The sequence below is a fragment of the Calonectris borealis genome, chromosome 2, assembly GCF_964195595.1.
Source record: "Calonectris borealis chromosome 2, bCalBor7.hap1.2, whole genome shotgun sequence".
NCBI classification, from domain to species: Eukaryota; Metazoa; Chordata; class Aves; order Procellariiformes; family Procellariidae; genus Calonectris; species Calonectris borealis.
Window position 1 is genome coordinate 125,605,684 of NC_134313.1, and position 19,377 is coordinate 125,625,060.

Below are 19,377 nucleotides of genomic sequence, written 5' to 3' on the forward strand. Positions count from 1 at the left end.
ATAAAAACTGATGGTGGGCAGGCTCAGGGAACCAAAATGTTACAGTATTTTGACAATTTAGCTCATTGAATCAACTCACCACAACTGCTTTAGAGCAAGCACAAAGGAAAAAGCAGGACTGCACAGTGGGTGACGGAGGAGAACTCCTACTCCAAAAGGCAACCATCGGATCAGCTAACTACAACACAAACTCACAACCTTACTCTCTCCCAACGAAATCAATACATTTATACAACCTCCAGTGTTTGATCAATTCCGTACACCACTTCTAATGTCCAGTTGAGTCACTCTGTATTTTAATGAAGCTTTCATATCATATTTATAGGTGTTAATTTAAGTTTTCATTAATGAAAAAAGTTCATAACAGCTCAAGAATCCATCTAGCAAAACCTGTCTTTTCAGCTGTGCCCAAGATAAAATCCTAACTTCCTTTAACCTGTCTACCTCTGAAGTGCAAGTAATGACACCAACCTTATGTTTATTTTCACCAGTTCATCCCCGTTCACCAAAGTCCACTAATGGTAGATGATGGTATCAGTGCCGAGAAAGCGGATTGCTAACATATATATAAACCATATTTCCCACTAGCGCAATTATGTTACCTCAGTGAGGTATGATAAACAACGGTCACCCTGATGACAGTTAAAAAGCTGGTGGTTTGAGCGATCAATGATGTCGGTTTGTGGAAGAAGCAAATGTATATGAGATTGTGGTAGTGCTGTTCAGTACCAGGAACTGGCAGGACAGTAGGAGACCACTTTCCCGGCAGTAGTAGGTAGGCAAATGTAACTGATAAAGATTGCACTGGTGCTCCATCCTGCACGATGCAAACTTGTATGGAGAGGGTCTCAAACTCAGACACACGAGCTTCTGCATTCCAGCTTAAGCCAGCTCTTTCACTCCTGAAGTGTTAATCTGGTGTTTAGCAAGCTGTTAAAATTCTCAGGGAAAGACAGAAGTTTGATCTAATGTCATGGGATATGATTAATGATTCAGATACAGTTCTCACACGTGTGACTTAATGTTAAGAACTGTGCAAACAGAATGAATGTTACTATTTTGATAGCACTCCCTGAAGACTACTGATCACTCAATCCCCAACAAACCAAAGGTTGTTACCGTTTTAGTTAGTTGCAGTATCAGGATGCAACAGTCTCGCTAGCTATATCTACCTTATACATATATATACACACACACATAGATTATTATGCATATATATAATACGAGCAGCCAAATGAAATAGCATATGGGCATGCTGGAAGCTGTACTTTAGACAAACCAGTGCATAGAAAGTAGTCCCTGTTCAAGTACTTCACAATTTTGGTTGCCTTGGTTCAACAGCCATGCTGGCATTTAAGGCAAAATCTGACAGAAAGAATGACCTCACTTGACAACTGAGTTAAACATGCTGTTGTACTTTCATGAAAAGCTTTCACTGTGCACTTGTGTGTACGTAGCACAGAAATTATGCTCTTGGTCCAAGCAACTGCCAAACCAGCCAACAGATAAACCAAAATTAAGGCATGAAACCTGTCCATACCAATGTACCATCACTGTCCATGTTTCAAGTTCTTGGCCGGATAATGAAATCCTGAAGTTAAATGCTGGAGGCCTGTCAATAGCACAGCTTAAAGTCAATACCGACTGACTTCATGTATCGGCTCTCTTGACCTAGGAGCTGCCAAAAATTACACACATTTTTCAAAGTCACTGGACCAGCTCAAGTATGGAAAGTAAACGAGACATGAGAAATAAATTAAAATAAAGTGTCAATATTATACAAAAGTGTGGAAAAAATCAGTAATAGTAGTAATGACGAACAGGTTACAAGTTTGTAAGTGACACTATGGTGACCTCAAAATACCAGTTTGTTTTTTCCTCACACAGGCATTGTATTATAATGGAGATCAAAAGCAAAAGCTGTCCTCTCTCTACTGCCTTGGCCTATTGTACTACATTTGGGTCATTTCTGGAAGAAATGCCAACTGGAGTAAGTCTCAGAGGCTAATTTTACAAAACAAGCAAACCTCCCACCCCCGAATCAAAACCTAAATTTACTGTCAGAAATGCAGCTTGAAAGGGATATGCAGAAAACCCAAGGCAAATCTCCTTTTCTTCCCACCTCAGATCTCCCACATTTCTTATGTCCATACCAGAAAACTGGATTCCTAATTAAATGAGAAAGCCTTCTACACCTCAGAGGCAACAATATTTTTCCATTCAAAAGAATTACAGATTTGCCTCATGCTCCTCATTTTATCAAATATACCTCAGCTTCCTCTCTTGATCACAAAATGAATATTAGAGAATAGGTGACCTACCAACACATTGCAAGATATCCTATGCAAGCTTGACACAAAAAGCCAAAGGAATGGAGAAAACTACAGAACTGTTCCACCAAAGACTATGGCCACTGTACTGGAAAAAAAAAAAAAACCAAAAAGCTGCCAAAGAAGTGGTTAAAAAAATAAAAATAGAGCACTGCTTCTAATCTCTTTTCATAAGCTCCTCTTCCACGTCAGATTCACTGTGAAAGACCTAGGTACTCAACAGTATTTAGGAGCGACATAATTTTCACTCTTCCCACCAATATTGCTGCTGCAATAGAGAAAGCCCTTTGTTTTTCCTCAGTTTGTACCATTTTAGGTTCTCCTTCCTACTAATTAACTGAAGTGCATTTGCCTCTACAATTTCTGGCATGCAGCAACATGACACTGGCATGATTCTTGACATTTCAACTGCTTCTCACAGACCTGCATTAAAATCAATGAGTTTTGTCAACTTCATCTATTCTCTAATTAGCAAAGGTACATACAGCAGCACAGGCAGCAACGGCTTCTATTTGTATACTCAGGAAGATGACTTTGCATCAACTTACACATTGCTTAAACCAGAAGTTTATCTTTACAACCATATCACGGCTATGAACTTAACTCCCATAGCACCTTTTTTAATGTCCTTCAAGGCTTACTAACAGAAGTTATGCAACTCATCACTGTAATATTTCCATTTATCCAACAAGAATGAGCCTTGATTATAAAAATCAGACAAAGTTGTAAAAAAAATGTAGGTTGTATGCTTAATAAAAAAGTTTCCTCCATGACAGAAAGGAAAGTCTTTTTGCTTAAATTTAGATTACAAGAACCTGAGAACTACTCCATATGATACAACACATCATTGTAGATGTGTTTAACTGTGCTCCCCTCGTTGCTAACTTTATTAATTGAAAGTTTGCATTCCTTCCATTCATCTGTGTTTGCAGAAAAACACTTGAATTATGGGCAATTACTTGATGTTTTGAAGATATTTTGAGATATTTGGCTTTCACATTACAAAGCGTGTATTCCTTCAGACAGCATTTAAAAACAAAGTAATGCCTTGTTCTCTATCCAGCATTCTGAGCCACGATTTGTGAATGGATTACATTGGGGGGGGAAGCGAGGGAGAAAAACCAACCAGAAAAGAGGAAGTTGCACTTTTGAAACTATCAAAGTCGAGTGCATGCTTTGCAGAGAAGTACAATTTCAGTAACAATTTTAGATTAAGTTTAACACAGAGTATCTACTGAGCATTTCAAAACGAAGCATCTCCTTCCTTCATGCGATTAACAATAAGACTCAAGACATAAAATTTTAAATTAGAAACAGAGAATTCATTATTCTGAAGTCATCTGCCGCTTACCCTACTTAAAGTTCTAAAAAAACCACGGATTCCTAGAATGAGGTAGCGACTAATATAAAAATTCATCGTCACGTTTTTGCATTAAAAAACCTGCCCCACAAGTCCCGTCATCTTTCACTTCGTCTTGCTGCAAGGGACGAGTGCAGCATTTCTTGATCTTATACATAAAATGGTTTCAGTCCCCTCCAACGGGGAAAGGAACAGACAGCTTCCACAGGAGGGAAAGCAATCTTTAGAAAAATCAAGATGCGTGGGAAACAGCAAAAGTCCTTGAGCTCAGAAACGCAGCTTTGAAACACCTGGCAGTAAATCAATGTCACCCATTTCACTGTAATCCCTCAAGTCACTTTTATGAAGATTACTTCCTGCAGTGCATTCCTCACCCTCCTCCCTCCCCGGCCGACAAGGGCTCTAGGAAAGACCACTCCGAGAAGCCGCACCGCACATCTGGAGACCAACGCCGCCACAGCAGGACCTGGACCGGGGCGTCGGTCACGTTTGGTACAACTGTTTCATTACGACGGCGCTCGCCGGAGCCCCTGATTCCTGCCTGGCACCCCGCCTGTCGGCGCCACAACTTTCCCCGTGCCCCTTGGCAGCGCGGCGGAGAGTCCTGCCGCAACTCCACCGCGTCCAGCCCGCGCAACTCCGCCGGATCCGGGGGAACAGCCGCCTCCCCGTCCCCGAGGTCCCCGCCGCCGCGCTCCCTCCCGCGCTGCGAGGACACCAAAGTGCCCAGCACCGCCGCTGGCTACCGGCGCTTCCCTTCCCCCGCCGGCCCCTGCCCCGCGGCGGCCCCTCACGCCTGTCCCCGCGCACCGCGACCCCTCGGGCTTCCTCCAACCTGCCACAGCGTGTCCCGTCCGCACCGCCTCCCTCCCTCCCTCCCCCCTTCCCTCCCACGGTGGCCGCGGCTCTCGGCTCCCTCCGCCCGGCGGCCGGGGGAACAGGCAGGGCGCAAGTTCGCGAAGTGGCGGAGCAGGGGGCAAGCGGCGGGGGCCTCCCGCCGTCCCCACGGCCGCGGCGGGGGAAGCCTGCGGGGCGCTCCCCCCTCCGCCGCCGGGGCTCACGGCGCGGCGCCCGCCTGAGGCGCGCCCCGTGAGGGGGCGGCTTTCCCGCCTCCCCGTCCCGTCCCGTCCGGCAGCGGCGGGGACTCACCAGGGGTCGAACTCGTGGATGATGCTCTCGAAGCGGATGACGGCGAAGAGCCGGGAGCTGAAGCCGGCCAGCCAGGCCAGGAAGAGGATGGTGAAGGAGAGGAGCGACTGCCAGCCCGCCGGCTGCGACAGGCCCCCCGACAGGCCGCCTCCGCCCGCCGGGGGGCCGCCGGCAGCCGCCGCCGCCGCGCCGCCGCCACCCGCCCCGGCGCGGCTGTTGAGCAGCGCCACGGAGTTGGCGGCGGGTTTGTGCTTGTTGTCGGGGGCCGAGTGCTCCGCCATGTTGTACCCGGGGCTCCCTCGCAGCCTCTCCGCCTGGCGCGTGCGGGGAGGAGGCGGAGGAGGGGTGGGGGAGGGAGCGGGAGGAAGGGCAGGGGGAGGGAGGCTCGGCAGGGGAGGGGCGGAGCCCGCCCGCTCCCTCAGCGGTCCTCACTGACTCCCAGCCGCCGCCACCGCCTCCTCGCTCAGCCGGGCTCTGCCTCCCGCCGCCGCCGTCACCATCCCAGTGCGGCGCGGGGCGGGCGGGCGGGCGGGGCGGAGGGGGCCGGTGCAGCGCGAGAGCCCGGGGGCGGGGCCTGTGACGGGGCCGGGGAGGAGCCGAGAAGCCGAGGGGCCGGGCTCGAGGCGGGGGGAGGGGCCGGCGCGCAGGCTAAGGGCAGAGCGGGGGAGCCGCAGGCGCGCGGCCGGCGCCAGGGGCTGCGGCCGCTCCGCGCGCGCGCACGAGGACCCAGGCGGGAGGGGGCGGGCGGGCAGGCGCGAGGGCTCGTGGGCCGGGTCTTGCCGAGCGAGCGGTTTGACATTGCCGCTCTCCAGCGCGGGAGGAGCTACGGGGGAGGGGCGGGGCTCCGAGAAGAAGGCGAGGATGGCGGGGGGGAGGGACCAATCCCCGCGGTAGTCCTTCTAACAGGAACTCCGTGACGACCTGTCACAGAGCGACAGGTATTTAAAAGGGGCGGGGCGAGCCCGGACAGCCAATCGGAGCAGCGGGGGTGAAGGCGTGGCAGCGCGCGTAAGGGAGGTTGCGCTCACCGCCAGCCATTGGGCGGTATAAAAAAGGGGCAGCGGTGACTGGCGGCGGTTTGCTCCAATCGGAGCGAGGCGTGCGAGTCACGTGGTCGCCCTCAGGAGCAGCGGTCACCCCTGGCGGCCCGCGGCGCTGTGCCCGGGCGCTGCAGTGCGTATGGGCCGGCGGGGCGGCACCGCTCCCGGCGTGCTCTGCGCGGGGGCGCCCGCGCCGCGCCGCGCGGAGCGGAGCCGAGCCTGCCGGGAGTCGTAGTCCGCGGGGCGGGGGCGTGCCCTAACTCCTAAGCGCGCGAGGGGCTGCTGCAACGGTTGTAACGGCTCCAATGTCCCTTGCCTCACGGGGAGACCTTGTGGTGCCTCTCGCGGCGGGGCGGGGCGGGGTGGTATGGGTGTGAGTGTCAGTATCAGCGGGCAGCAGCGGCGCCAGCCGTCCCCAGGGAGCCCTGGGGGCTCACCTCCCTCCCCTGAGGGGGCCCTGGGCTGGCGTTAAGCGTTGGTCACCCACCTCTCAGCCCTGGAGCCTGCTTTTGTTTGTGTCTCATGGTATGACTGTACTCTTTGATGCTGTGCTCCTCGGGGCTCGCGTCCCTTTTATCTGTTTGTTTCAAATGTTCAGTTACCCCAGTGGAAATCGTGTTGGCCACAGCCAAGCGTTGTGCCAGAGCTTGACTCCCAGGCAGCTAGGAGGGGTAGCTGGAGGCAAGGCCTGGTCGAGGTCTGGGAGAGCTTGCTGCTCTAGCCCCGGTGCAGCCACCTGCAGAGTGTCTGGGCCTGCCTTCTCTGCTGGGAGCACTTGCACTTGGTACAGAGACCAGCAAATGGAAACCTTGGCTTTTTTTTTTTTTCCCAAGTGACTCCTGGTTTAGGAGTTTTCATAATGAAATGCTATTTGGGAGTCTTGCAACTCCCTCAAATAACCTGCAGTTAGAACGAGAATGTGAAGAAAACTGAAAGCTAGTGAAGTTTTGCAGTCACGCTTCTTGAATGGTCCTCATGAATAGACCCTCATTCTACTCTGAGATGGCAGGGGACTGCCTGCTTTTGGAAGAAGTATGATACTAAGCGCAGGCAAAATAAAAAATACGTGGTAGTTTGCACTGTTTACACCAATAACTCATTTTGTGAATTTCACGTAGGGCTGTATTCTTAAAATTAAATAGCTTGGGGTTTTGTTGTCTGAACTAGAGGTGTTCCCTTTGGTGCACAAACATGGCTCTTCAGAGGTCCTGAAGATTTGCAATTCAATTTCACTAATATCGATGGGGACTACACTGGGCCTTAGCTGACTAATATCATTCTAGTTAGTCCTTGCTATTGTCTCTGTTTTTATTTTATTTGCCAGAGGAAGAAAACAGTATGTTTCATTGTAAGCAAAATGGAAGCCTTTCTATTAAAGTTGTTCTTTTAGTGGAAAGCTCTGTTTAACAATTTGTAGAGAATCTAACTATTTTTCCTCAATCCTTGCATTAGTCAACAACTGACTGACTTGATCACTGGGTTTGAAAGCAGAGTTACTGTATTGTAAGGTGTGTGCATGTTTTAAGATGAGCACTTTGATATACTGTTGCTCCTAACAGACTCCATTTTATGTACTGTCTTAGAACAAGGCTTAGGAAAACTTCCAGAAAATTTTGAGGTTCAGTTTTGCTGAATCTGGCTCTTAAAAGGCTATGGTTTTTGTTTGGCGGGGGTTTTTTGTTTGTTTGCTTTTTAATACTGTCTTCTTTCTTATTCTTGTTAAAATAGGCCAATAATATGTTCAAGATAAACTAAGTTAGACATTTAGAAGTTAGACAACATTCTAGTGTTGTCAGTGAGGCTTTTTTAATGAGCTGACCAACTGGCATTTCAAGTGAAGGATTTTTTTTTTTTAATTGGCTCATGAACAAAGAGCAAATGTGACTGGAAATTTGCAACTATCAAATGTTTTCTAAAATGCATTGACTGATTTTGCAACAGGCTCAGTCCTGGTATACTTTTCTGAAATGACAATGCAGTATTTCCATTCTCACAGTTGGGATCCTGTCTTTTGGTAACAGCAGTTCAAGCTTAACAATGCAGTAGAGGAGCTGCTTTAAATGGTAGCGTTGTATGTAGAATACCTTTATCTTTTCTTCCCTCACCCCCCAACCATTTTTCTAGATGTTAAGGAGCCAAAAAGAAGCGATGATGCATATTAGCTGGAAAAAACTATGTACATCAGAACTTCTTTTTATGTAAAATTTAATATCAATGTTAACTTTCCTTGATTGGGAATCTGGTTAATTTAAAAATTATTGCAGATCATGGTGTGGATAAAGTTATGTGGTGTTTACTTTAAATTTCAGTGCTATAACTTTTACATCCAACAGGGAGATTATATCATTCTGACTATACTGACAGAGTTAAAATCAGACAGTTTTTTGCGCATAGACAAGCCCAGAGAGAATGTGATTTATTTGAATGCTGGCTAATGGTAAAGTGTTTCTTTGTCATTGGTAACAAATGATATTGTTGCCTATTCATTTTCAAACCGTTCAAAAGTCTCTACTGTTGAATACCTCAGAGCTTGGGCAATGAAATTTAGTGGCAGCAAAACCACAGTTCTAATAAAAGCTTTTATTAATGTTTCTGTAAATATATTGTTTGAATTTTTGTATGAAATAAGGTTTAGTAGTGTTACAATAAAATTGATCAAACAAATGCATACAGATAGAAATCCATAGAACTCCTATAGTTAGATGGAAAAATTCAGTGATTTTGATACTATACTGCCATGACAGCAATGGAAAGTACGTTTCTGTAGAGGAGATGCAAAATGTGTCTACCGAAAACTGCACTCAACCCATACTAATAGCTTGATGGAGAAAGAGGTTTTTCATCTCTTTTTTTTTTTCTTTTTTCTTTTCTTTTTTTTTCTTTTTCTCTCCTTTTCCCCCCCTCCTATCCTCTTGTGTTCTTCCATTTGTTTTAAGGTAATTTGGTTTGATTTGTTCCACTGTGTGTGGTGGTGGTTTCTTTGAACACAAGAAACCACAAAAATGTCCACATTAGTGACTGAGGAGTTGACTTTGCATAGTGATTATGAACCATTTTGCATATAGAAAATCAGTTTCCTATTCTGACCATGCAAAATAATAACCAAATGCCTTAAGGAAAAAAAATCTTATTTCATTTTCAAGCTTCTTTAATAATGGAATTATTCAGGGGATAATGCCAAATGCAGAATCCACGTTATGCTTATACAAACCAGAGCATCTTGAAAGTTGTGGAGCTGCGCACAGGGAAATGTCAGATGAGAGGTCCTCATTCCTCAGCACAGCTACCATGTGTCGCTGGTGTTCAGTCTGCTATTGAAAGAATAGCAAACAAAATTTGTGCAGAAAAAAATGCACATGGATACAGCCAGGTGATAAATTATTAATCCGAAGTACAAACTCATGGTTGGTGGGAACAATTAATACTTCTCACCAAACTTTATTAGCAACAATTCATCAGTGTTTATTAACAAGAGTAGGTACCTTAGTTTAGAGAGCCATTTGAAGAGCAGTTCAGGTTTGAGGTGAATAAACAAGTCTCTTAAACAGTCCTTCTAACTTTGTGGTCCTGCAGATGAACAAGTTAATAAGTTTGGTGATAAGATTTTTTGAGGATGGCTTTAGAAATTAACGATACTTCCTGAGCTGAAGCATATTACAAAGTAAGTAGCACAGTTGAGCATAACTTGATGTGGTGGAGGATGCTTGATTTCAGCTATGTGCTCAGATGATCATTGTTTAAAAATGTATGACTGTTTAAATGAGAGAAAACATAATACTATTGCACATAATTATCCTTCAGAATCTGGAGTTTAATGCATTTAAAAAGTAACTATCTATTAGTCTCCGTATAGACAAAATGGCATGAGTTTAAAATAATTTTAAAATCAGTTTAATTAAGCAGGCGCAACCCTTTGTGGATGCGTGTAAATCACTTAAGCCAGTTGTAAACTGATACAAGATTGTCTGCGAAGAGCTTTGCACCTGTGTAGCTATAATGAGGTTTTTAATTTATTTGAATTAAAATGGCGCAACTGTTGTGTTTAGACAAGGCCTTCATCAAGCATTTAATTCAGTAACAGTAGAAACTTGACTTCTGGCAGTGTTCTACTGGTGACTTCTCCTCTTCCTTTCCAATAATTTAAACACGTGTGATGTTCCTCCTCTGCTTCTCCTGTCTTAATTATCCTACTTAATATCCCTTTCCCCTGACCTGCCCAGTGGTAAAAATCACTCTGGTTTGCATGCACAGACCTGCCAGGAATCGCAATGCTTTTTGCTCTCCCTGGCCAACCCCTGGCATATTCTTCTGCTGCTAGTACCTTTTGTATCAACCTCGTCTTCACTTCTTGTGAAGAAATGGGGCTTTTACCTCTGGTGGGCTGGTGCCAGCTCTGCAAAGTCCCCATCCCTTGTTAGAAAAACTGGGGGAGAGGCACACACTGGGCCTTTCTTTAAATAAATAAAAAAATACCATACTCAACATTATATGTGTGTATATTCTTACTCACATGCATAAGTGCTGTGCAACATTTAAAACCTGTGGACCTCTGAAGTATTTCTCTTGAAGTGTTGTGTTTTGTCATCTCTAGTGTTTGCAAGCACCTTAACGAGAACTTGGTTATTCTCGGCAAACGCTGCAGCCAAGTGTTTTTGCAAAACTTTCATGTTATTCCTTCTGGTAAAAAGGAATGTGCTGCCTTGGGTATGATCAGCAAAAAATAAAATATAAAAAAAGGCTATTTTCTTCAGGGACATCACTAAATGGCCCATCAAATAGCTGAAGAGTGATGTTTAGCATGTAAATGCGAAGTCCCCAGAAGTTGTAGATACTGGGTCTTATTAAAATATTATGTTGGAACAGCAAAGCTGCTAAGGGAACTAGCTGGAGGGTAAAGCTAACCTCTGGGGTGTGGCGTGAGAGATATATCCATTTTAAATATATGGGATCTGTTACTGCTTAGTTGCAATTAAGGTGAATTTTGTCTCTAGATTGAAGTGGGGGGGAGCGCAGAATACAAGGAACAAGCATTCTGCTGTTAGCTGTAACACCAGCTGCATGTTACAGCATCAGAGTAAGATGTGTGGAAACAGCAAAGAACAGAGGAACAGAGAGGAAAGAAAATTGTTTTTATGTTGTAGTTTAAAGCCTGTTGAAATGGGTGGGAGTTTTTTGTTGGTAGGATTTTGATCACCCTTAAGTTGTATTTTTCTTCATTGCCTCTCTCACCAGAACATTCCACACAGTTCCTGGTAGCAATTGAATGTAGGGGAAGGGGAAGAGGTATTGTTTGCACATTGTCTGTAAACTATTACCATAGTTCATCAAAGCTTAACTCTTCTGATTTTAGTTTGGCTGATAAATTTGAGCAAGTTGTTTAAGTTGGAAAGTTTTTCTACAGTATCAAAGATACTTCAGCGCATTAACTAATTCAGTAGGAAAAAATTTGAAGATCGTGTAGTATAATATCAGCAAAGAATTCCCTATGCCTGAAAATTTCTTTGTAAGTATTGTGTAATATTTTTCCATAATTGGGTTTGTAGTCTAAATGTGCATGGCCTTGAGGAAAGAGAATTTTACAAAGGATTGTTTCTAGTGCTTTTCTGTTGCTAGCAATTCAGATTAATTGTCTCCTTGCTGTTCTCTAGATTACTTGTAGATATGCTTCTAGTCAACTGATGCATTAATAACTGCATCAGAATTGCAAAAGAATTTAAGTAATTTTGTTACAGAATGAACTGTGCCAAAATGCACAATGCCATACAAAACAGGAGCTTATGGGTACTTTGGGATAGTGTAATTTCAACCCATCTTCACATATAGATCTGAAGTGAGGACTCCATCATTGTCAAGAAAAGAATTCAGCAATGACTACTTTATAACTTTATATGACTTGAATTTTTTTGGCTGCTGCCGTGGCATCAAATGATTAGAGGCTTCAGAAATGGAAAAACTGCTGAAAAGTTACTAAAAGGCTTTTAATGACTTCTGTCCACAGGTGAACTGAGACACTATGTTCTGTGCTATCTAATCTGTAGGTCTTCAGTTCTTACCACAGGAATCTCTTTTTGTAAATGACTGTAGCACTCGAATCCCAGATTTATTGTTATCCAGTTGAATTTCTGGCATGTGTTTTTGATTCTTTTTTTTAATCGTAGAGGTATCCGGAACAATGAATCTTAATGTTTAAAATCCTATCCTGAGGAAACTGATCCCACAATAATTAATCCTTATTGCTAAACTCTCTTTTTATGCATTCCTCCTTTAAATATTTGTTCCACCTTTGTAGGTCTTAGGACACTGAAATCCCTATTGATACTTTATGCCAGTTACTGATACGTGCTCCCAGACTTAAAAACCCAGTTAGTATTTCAAATTCATTTCCTAAAAGAATTTCTAATTGCTAAAAGAGAACAGCCACATAAATCTGAGGCAAAAATAAAGATCCTTTTCTTATTTGATGATATAAGAAGTGCTGCTGCAAAAACCGGACCAGAGGATAGACTCTCCTGCCAAAGCACTGGAGCCACTGTTCAAGGCAGACACTTGCAGGACATATTGGGTGGGTTATGCGACTATTAAGTGCCCTGTTTTCCTTCCTTGATGTGGCAATCAGCCACAGTAATATACCCTAACGTAACAAGCCATCTCGTAACTTTAAAAAGCCTCTTTGTTGTTTTTTGGTGTGAATTCTGCCCTCTAGAACTTGTTCTTGATTTTTCCTCTTATGTTCTCCGTACTTCTGCATTTAAAAACACTTTGGGGGGTTGCATGAAGTTGTCTTTAACATGTAGATACACAAGTGCCTGACAAATAGTGATTTAATAACTCTACTCCCCTGGCACGTGCATACAGCCTGCCTGCCCCCTCCCTTCCCCCACCTTGTTGATGTTGTGCCTCATTTCTGCATGGAGCCAGTGTTGCTTGAGATCAGCCAAAGTTGCCGAGACCTGTGTGATAACTCTAATCTCAATATTCCTCTTTTCTGAGCTAGAACAGATGCACCTGGGTTTTGCACAAAGGACTGTATTCAGTCTTGCTTTAGCTTCTTTGTGCCATGGAAATCACACAGTAGGAATAGCCAAACTGTTGGCCTTCAAAATTGTATGGATGAGAGATGGACAAATCTTAGAACTGTTCCCTGTACTGATGCCTAAAGTGTGGACCATTATGTACAGTATTCAAGATTCATCCTGAGAGCCTTTTCAGTCCCATAACCTACTGTGTCAGACACACGTTGTTAACGGGAGTGGGTGGACACACCAGGATAGCACCAGCATCCAAACTGTATGACAGCTTCCATGCCTGCTCTTGTCCTCTGTCATCTAACAGACACACGATGTCATAAAGAGCTTATCAACATTAGTTTGAGAGAGATGTATTTTTGTAAGTGTAGTTGCAGTCTTTCAAGTGCATGGTATAAAGTTAGTGTCTCACGGGCTGCAGGGAGTATCTGTCATGGAGCACTTCCTCCCCTTCCTCCTCCTTCCTCTCTGACCTTAGTGTTCCCTCTGTTGTTTCTAACTCTTTTTGTTCCCTCCTTCTCTCTCTAGCTGGTGTTTTCTTCTCTTTCTTAGATATGTGTTCATAAAAGTGCCACTAACTTGGTTGACGGGCTCTGCTTTGGCCTGTGGTGGGTCTGTTGTGGAGCTGTCTGGAACCATTTGTGCCCAGCATAGGGGCAGCCCCCGACCTCTTCCCACAGAGGCTGCCCCTGCAGTCTCCCCACTACCAAAATCTTGCTACATGGTTTCCACATACAGGTTTCCAAGTCCACACAGGCAAGCTGGAGAGGGAATCTGACCAAGCTGTCTGTGCCATGATATCTTTTTGGCTGGTTACCAGGAAATTTTTACTTTACTCAAAGGTCTTTTTATTACATACTATTCTTGTTTATACAACATCACACATTCAATATTATGCTCGGAGGCTGTACGTATTTATGGAGTCACACATCTTTTTCTTTCGAGAGGATCTTAATATCGAGAATAAATTCAGGAATTTCTAAGATAATGGGCCTTTTTTTTAGAGAGATTATCTTGACATACAAGGTTCTTTAATTTGCTGAATTGGTTCTACTTACATATCCTTCATGTGACTTCCACTTGAAGCAGAGATACACTCCATGGTTTTTATTGCAGGCAGATGGTAAGATTTGTGTGGAAATCCTAGGCAATTTTTATTGGGCTGTTAATTACTGGCATTTGAATTATTAGGCATGGTAATCTTTTCTTATTCCTGCAACAATTATGCTTCTTCTGGAGAGAAAAGTGACTGTGACTTTTTTGTTTTCTTCATTAACTCATTGTGTTAGGTAACAACGAGGAGAAGACAGTGTTCAAATGCTCTTTTAACAGCATTAGAGTAATTTCATTAGTCTTGGGAAAAATGCAGTCATTTCATTGTAGTCCCTCCACGCTACTGTGGCCTATAGCTTAGTGTGCACTGTCCTAACCTGAACTGTCAAGTAAAAGTTTTATGTGGTTTCTTCTAATATGATAGGAGAAAATTTTTATTAATATAGTCACCACTGGTTCTCACAACCAGAAACTAGGAAAGCTGTGAATATTAAGTACAAAGACTGACCATCTTTTACTTAATTCTCTATTTTAGTTGAGATAGAGATATGCTTCTGAAGATCAGCCAGATCCTCCAGAGTATAATAAGCACTGTCTGTCAGCATAATACAGTTATGTTTTTGAGTACTATAGAGACTCCTAAAAATTTGGAAACACAAGGTCAAACCCTGAATGCTTTTAGGTGTGCAATCCTGAATCATATTAATTTATGATGGCAAAGAGTTTTCTCTGTCTGTCACATATTAGAACAATCTGAAGAATGACAGACCCCTGTAGGATTAAAAAATGAAATATCAATATTTTAGTTCCTCTGTCTCCATACGGTATTATTATCCTTTTACTCATACAGCCAACATCATGTCACCTAGTTTCTTGATAAGGAAGCAGAAGCATTCAGCTTCCTAAGCACTACTGCAGGGTAGGTCTGTAAGAAATGTATATGGTAAGCTTTCCTTTCGTCCAGGATGAGAGGAATAATCATATTTTGTTCCACCCATCCTTGCTTGAGAAATGAATACCTCTCAATACAGGTTTTTAATTTGGTAATTAGACATTCTTGTGCTTTATCTTAAGTTCATTTTGGAAGCATTGGAAGCACTCTCATCATTCCTAACCATCGCTTTTTATTAACTGTTGGGAAGCCACCTTTTTGTATATTGGGAGATTAACTGTAATTAGATTCCATCTCACTAAAGCACTGCTATGTAAACCACTTCACATCTTGTTTAATTGAGAAACTGAACGTGGAGAGGCTTTATGTTAACAAGGAAAGAATGAATATTTAAATTGGCCAGAACGGTATTATGGCTCTTCTGAGCCTCTTAGTACATAGTTATTGCCTCCTTTCTTATGCTTATGTAGTCCTTATTTTCAGGCATCTGCAAGGCTTGAGAAATGCTCTGGAGTTATAAATAATATAGCAGTAGCAGAGTTGAGATGTTAAGTGTTCAAAACAAGCTCATCAGTATATATATGTCATGAGCAAACAAACACTGTGTGTTTCTACCCATGTATCTAGTCAGCTCTGAATTTTTTGAAAAATACAGTTTCTTAGGCCTAACTTACACATGGCAGAGCTTTTTCCCACTGGAGGGATAGAGACCCAGGGGCCAGTTCTTTTGGTAACAATGCTGTTCACAGATTTCAAAGGGTGGTCAGTGGATCCCCATCATGGCTACTTATAAGGAGTTTGCAAAAGGAAGCCCCGTACCGATGACCTTAGATTGACTATAGAGAAATACATCTTCATTGGAAAACTCTTTGAGGTATAAAAATTGAAAAGGACTGAAAACAGCTATTCTGTTGCAATGTTTATGCTCTTGGTCTAGCGCAGGGTTTCCTACTGTGAGCAACAAGCTTCCCCAGTCCTGTCTGCTGACGAATAGAGTTTACACATAGAGTAAAAGAACTGTAAGGACGTGATAGTGTATTCTACTTTTTAGACTGTTTTGAATGTCTGTCCCTAAAACTAATGACATCTAGGTTTCTTAGGGCTCTAAAGAGGAGTACTGCAGATTGGCAGATATCTTGGTTCGATGGGAGATGAACATCTATCCTTAAACCACTAATACTAAATAGTCCTAAATTTCCTACACTTTAGCTGTGTTGCAAGTGGTGACTGGCAGATACCTGAAGTGATACCTGAAGCAGAAAGGAAGAAAACTGTGATGATAGTTTGGAAGACTTTACTTCAGTTGTAGAGAAATGTAAGAAGTCTTTTAAGTCCTAAACTTTTATCCTGTGACTGTGGTGGAGGGAAAAGAAAAATGCCTGTGCCTTAAGGAGCACAAATGAAATCCTAATCAGCAGGAGCATTCTTGGTACTTAGCTACCCAGTTAATCTAAGCAACTTGCTTACAGTAATAGAGTTAAGCATTTCTTGCTGTGAGTTTTCAAATTCTTTTGAAGATAGGGTTGCTTGGATTCTGACTGGGCTGAATCCATGACAGAAGAATGGGGACTATGGGAAGAGAAAAATCTGTAGATTTTCCTGTGAAGGTTTCCATCTAGATGAGGTGAAGTGCTGCCAGAGCACACTTACGGTGACGTATGTGTTATACTTGTGTCTTTTATGTCATGTCCTTCCTAGAAGCCAGGAAGATGCTGCTGCTGACTATTAATCAGGATGAGAGTGATAACTTCTTGCAGAAGCACTTTGGTTTAGGTATTGGATCAAGAAAGCATCTTTCTTGACAGTTTTCTAGGTATATTCTTTCAAATCTCATTTTTTTTCTAGGAAAATTAACAGAAGAGTTGTGATTAAAAAAAAAAAATTGCTGTGTTGCCTTGGACATTTGTAGTTTGGTTATATGTCTGGATATAACAACAGAGACAGATTTGAGGATTCTGTCTAGCAATGGATGAGGTGAGGACATCCCTGCAGATTCCAGATGATGGGAGAAAAGTTGCTTGCAAGTTGGGAATATTTTTATAACATCCATTTTTATAAAATCTATTTTGGCATGTTTTATTTGAAGACTGTAATTTTAAAATTGTTGAAATGTCTAAGCCTTAAGTTGAGCACTTAAGCTAGCATTTCTCTGTAAGCACGTGAATAGCCCCATTAAAGTGCATAGAGCTAATCTTATGCTGAAGTGTTTTGCTGAATCGAGTCCCTAGAGAATTTAATGCGTGCAGAGAAAAATCTATATAAATATATGAGCATTGTTCCCAGGTTTGGTGGAAATATTTTTGCTTTCTATATGTACTTCTTAGTATACGTTTCCCTTGAATGCAGTTTTAATATAATTCTGCTGTTCGGCAACCCAGATGCAAGAAGCATGCCATAAATATCCTTCCCTTCCCTTCCCTCCCCCCCTGTCTCCCTCCCCCCCCAAAGTTGAATTTGGTAAGTGTATCATGCTATATATTGATGTTACTATTTTATTAAGAATTTATAAAATGCTGGACAGTAATAAAATACTTCTCTTTTCAACAGCCTAAGGGCTGGATTTGTGCACTGTTCTGTACTGTTATATAAGCACAGAGAAAGTGCAAGACATCACCTGCCCTCCTACTCCAATCCAGTATAATACTAGTCATTGTGCTCAAGAAACTCTATTATCACTCTGCAAACAGGATTAAGCCACTGTTATCAGTAAGAATTACTCATAATTTGTTTTGGAAGAATCAGCCCACAGAAGTGGATCTCAGATTTTTATTTTTGGTGATAGGGGTGTACATGCTCTCAAGAAGGTGCGTGGGATGTATCCTGAAGGAGGTGAGTGTGTGAGGAACCCAAAGTATTAGAACCCAGCTCTAATAAAGAGTAGCTGATAGGCATAGCCAGTGCACAGCCCAGTTACTACACTTTCTGTCCTATAGGAAACTCTGTATGGTTCCGGTATATGACCCTTCTATTCCCCGTGGAGAGGAGAAAGCAATAGCTGGGGCTGTGTATCACTACGGGGTCAACCGCAGCTCTCTGCTGTAGTAGGTGAGTAGCTGGGGTCATGCAGAGTATTATCTGTTAATGTTTCCAAAGGATTTAAAATTGGGCTCCAAGGAGTGTCTCAGACTGCACTCCCTGTTGTGGCAGGGATCAATAACTGAGGCTCCCTGTTTGGTCTTTTTTTTGCTTTTGGATTGTAGGTGGCCTGAATTGCATGTCAGAGCAGCTTTCTCATAAGTGGCTGTAGGTGGAGCTCAAGGTGACAATGTTAATTTTAGGCATTTTGGTAAATATCCCAAGTTGGGCTGGGAAGACTCCAGGCCACTGTGTCATTTCAGGAATTCTCACTGATGTGATCAATCATGTATTGCTCTAATGGACTAGTAGATTTACAGCTCAAATCGAGCTTAAATACTTGTTGCATACCCTTTGTTTACCTGTATGACTTTGCTATTTCACTTTGCTCTGGGCATACAGCAAGTTGTGTTGGACCACGATCCAATGTAAACATGTCAGAAAGTGTAATATTTTAGAAGCGTAAGTATGATACAGTACTTGTGAAATGGTACTTAAATCTAAATAATTGATTTTATTTTGTTGCAATTTCAGAACCATTAGAGGACTTGTCAGACTTCTCAACCTTATTCTGTCCTTCATTATTCTGGGAGATAGTTTTCATAAGATGCTGTGGTTGCTAAGAAATATTTGTTTTATTGTTTACAAAAAAAAAGGCATTTGTCATCTTCATGTACTATATGAACTACAGAATCTAGAGAAAGGAAAGACCTATTAGGTCCATCACCTTGCCACTGCAAAATGGTTCTCTACGATAGACTTTTCCAGTGCTTTATGCAATTTAGTTTTAAATATCTCTGCAAATAACAGGATTTTGATGGCTTCCTTAAGGAAGTTGTTGAACAACTTATTCAAAACTATTTCATTATATTTTACTTTATATTTAGCATACATATATAGATAGGTAGATGGATATAGGTATATTTTACAGGACAGCAATTTGTTATCTGATCTTTTCTGGGCTAGATAGAGAGAAAAACAAGTGAAGTATTTTCCAGTCCAATGCTATATATACCCAAGCACCTTAGCAAATGTTGAGGTTTTGCCATTGTGTTTTCATACATACTTTGTTGCAGTGAGGGGCCCCCTTAAAGAATGAGAGAGGATATACTATTGAAACAAATTCTTTTAAATACATCCTGACTAAAAAAAAAAGCTTCTCCTATTACCATGTCTTCTTATCACAGCCATTTAATATAGCGTTCATTTCAATGACAGGTAAACAAAAGAGTAAGCAAAATGAGATTGTAAATTATATCTCTTTATTTTAAATTTGTGACTACATGTCTTTGCTACTGTCCTTAATAATTCTTGCTGCCAAGCACTGCAGATCTTTATGGGCATTCCTTCTGAACTAACAATCTTATTGTTGAAACAAATTTCACAGGTCTTGTTCTTTTAATCTCTCTAAAAGATTAAAGATCAAGTAAAGAAGAACATTATAGAGGCACAA

At 42.6% G+C, this 19,377-nt stretch overlaps 1 protein-coding gene and 1 long non-coding RNA gene across 5 annotated transcripts in view; one reads left to right on the forward strand and one right to left on the reverse strand.

Moving 5' to 3' along the window:
* Positions 1-5,351, reverse strand: part of STT3B (STT3 oligosaccharyltransferase complex catalytic subunit B) — a 53,092-nt gene extending 47,741 nt beyond the window's left edge. The window contains exon 1 of one of the 4 annotated variants that reach the window (XM_075143372.1): positions 4,840-5,351. In XM_075143372.1, coding sequence (XP_074999473.1) covers positions 4,840-5,120 — 281 coding nt within the window. In that variant the 5' untranslated portion in view covers positions 5,121-5,351. The remainder of the gene's footprint in view (positions 1-4,839) is intronic. The other 3 variants (XM_075143371.1, XM_075143370.1, XM_075143373.1) reach the window with 3 other exon arrangements.
* A 411-nt stretch (positions 5,352-5,762) lies between these two features.
* On the forward strand, positions 5,763-17,808 carry LOC142078292 (uncharacterized). Its single transcript, XR_012672170.1, has 3 exons — positions 5,763-5,777; positions 17,632-17,678; positions 17,783-17,808. It is a non-coding gene; the product is annotated as an uncharacterized LOC142078292 (long non-coding RNA).
* Positions 17,809-19,377: the final 1,569 nt, after the last annotated feature.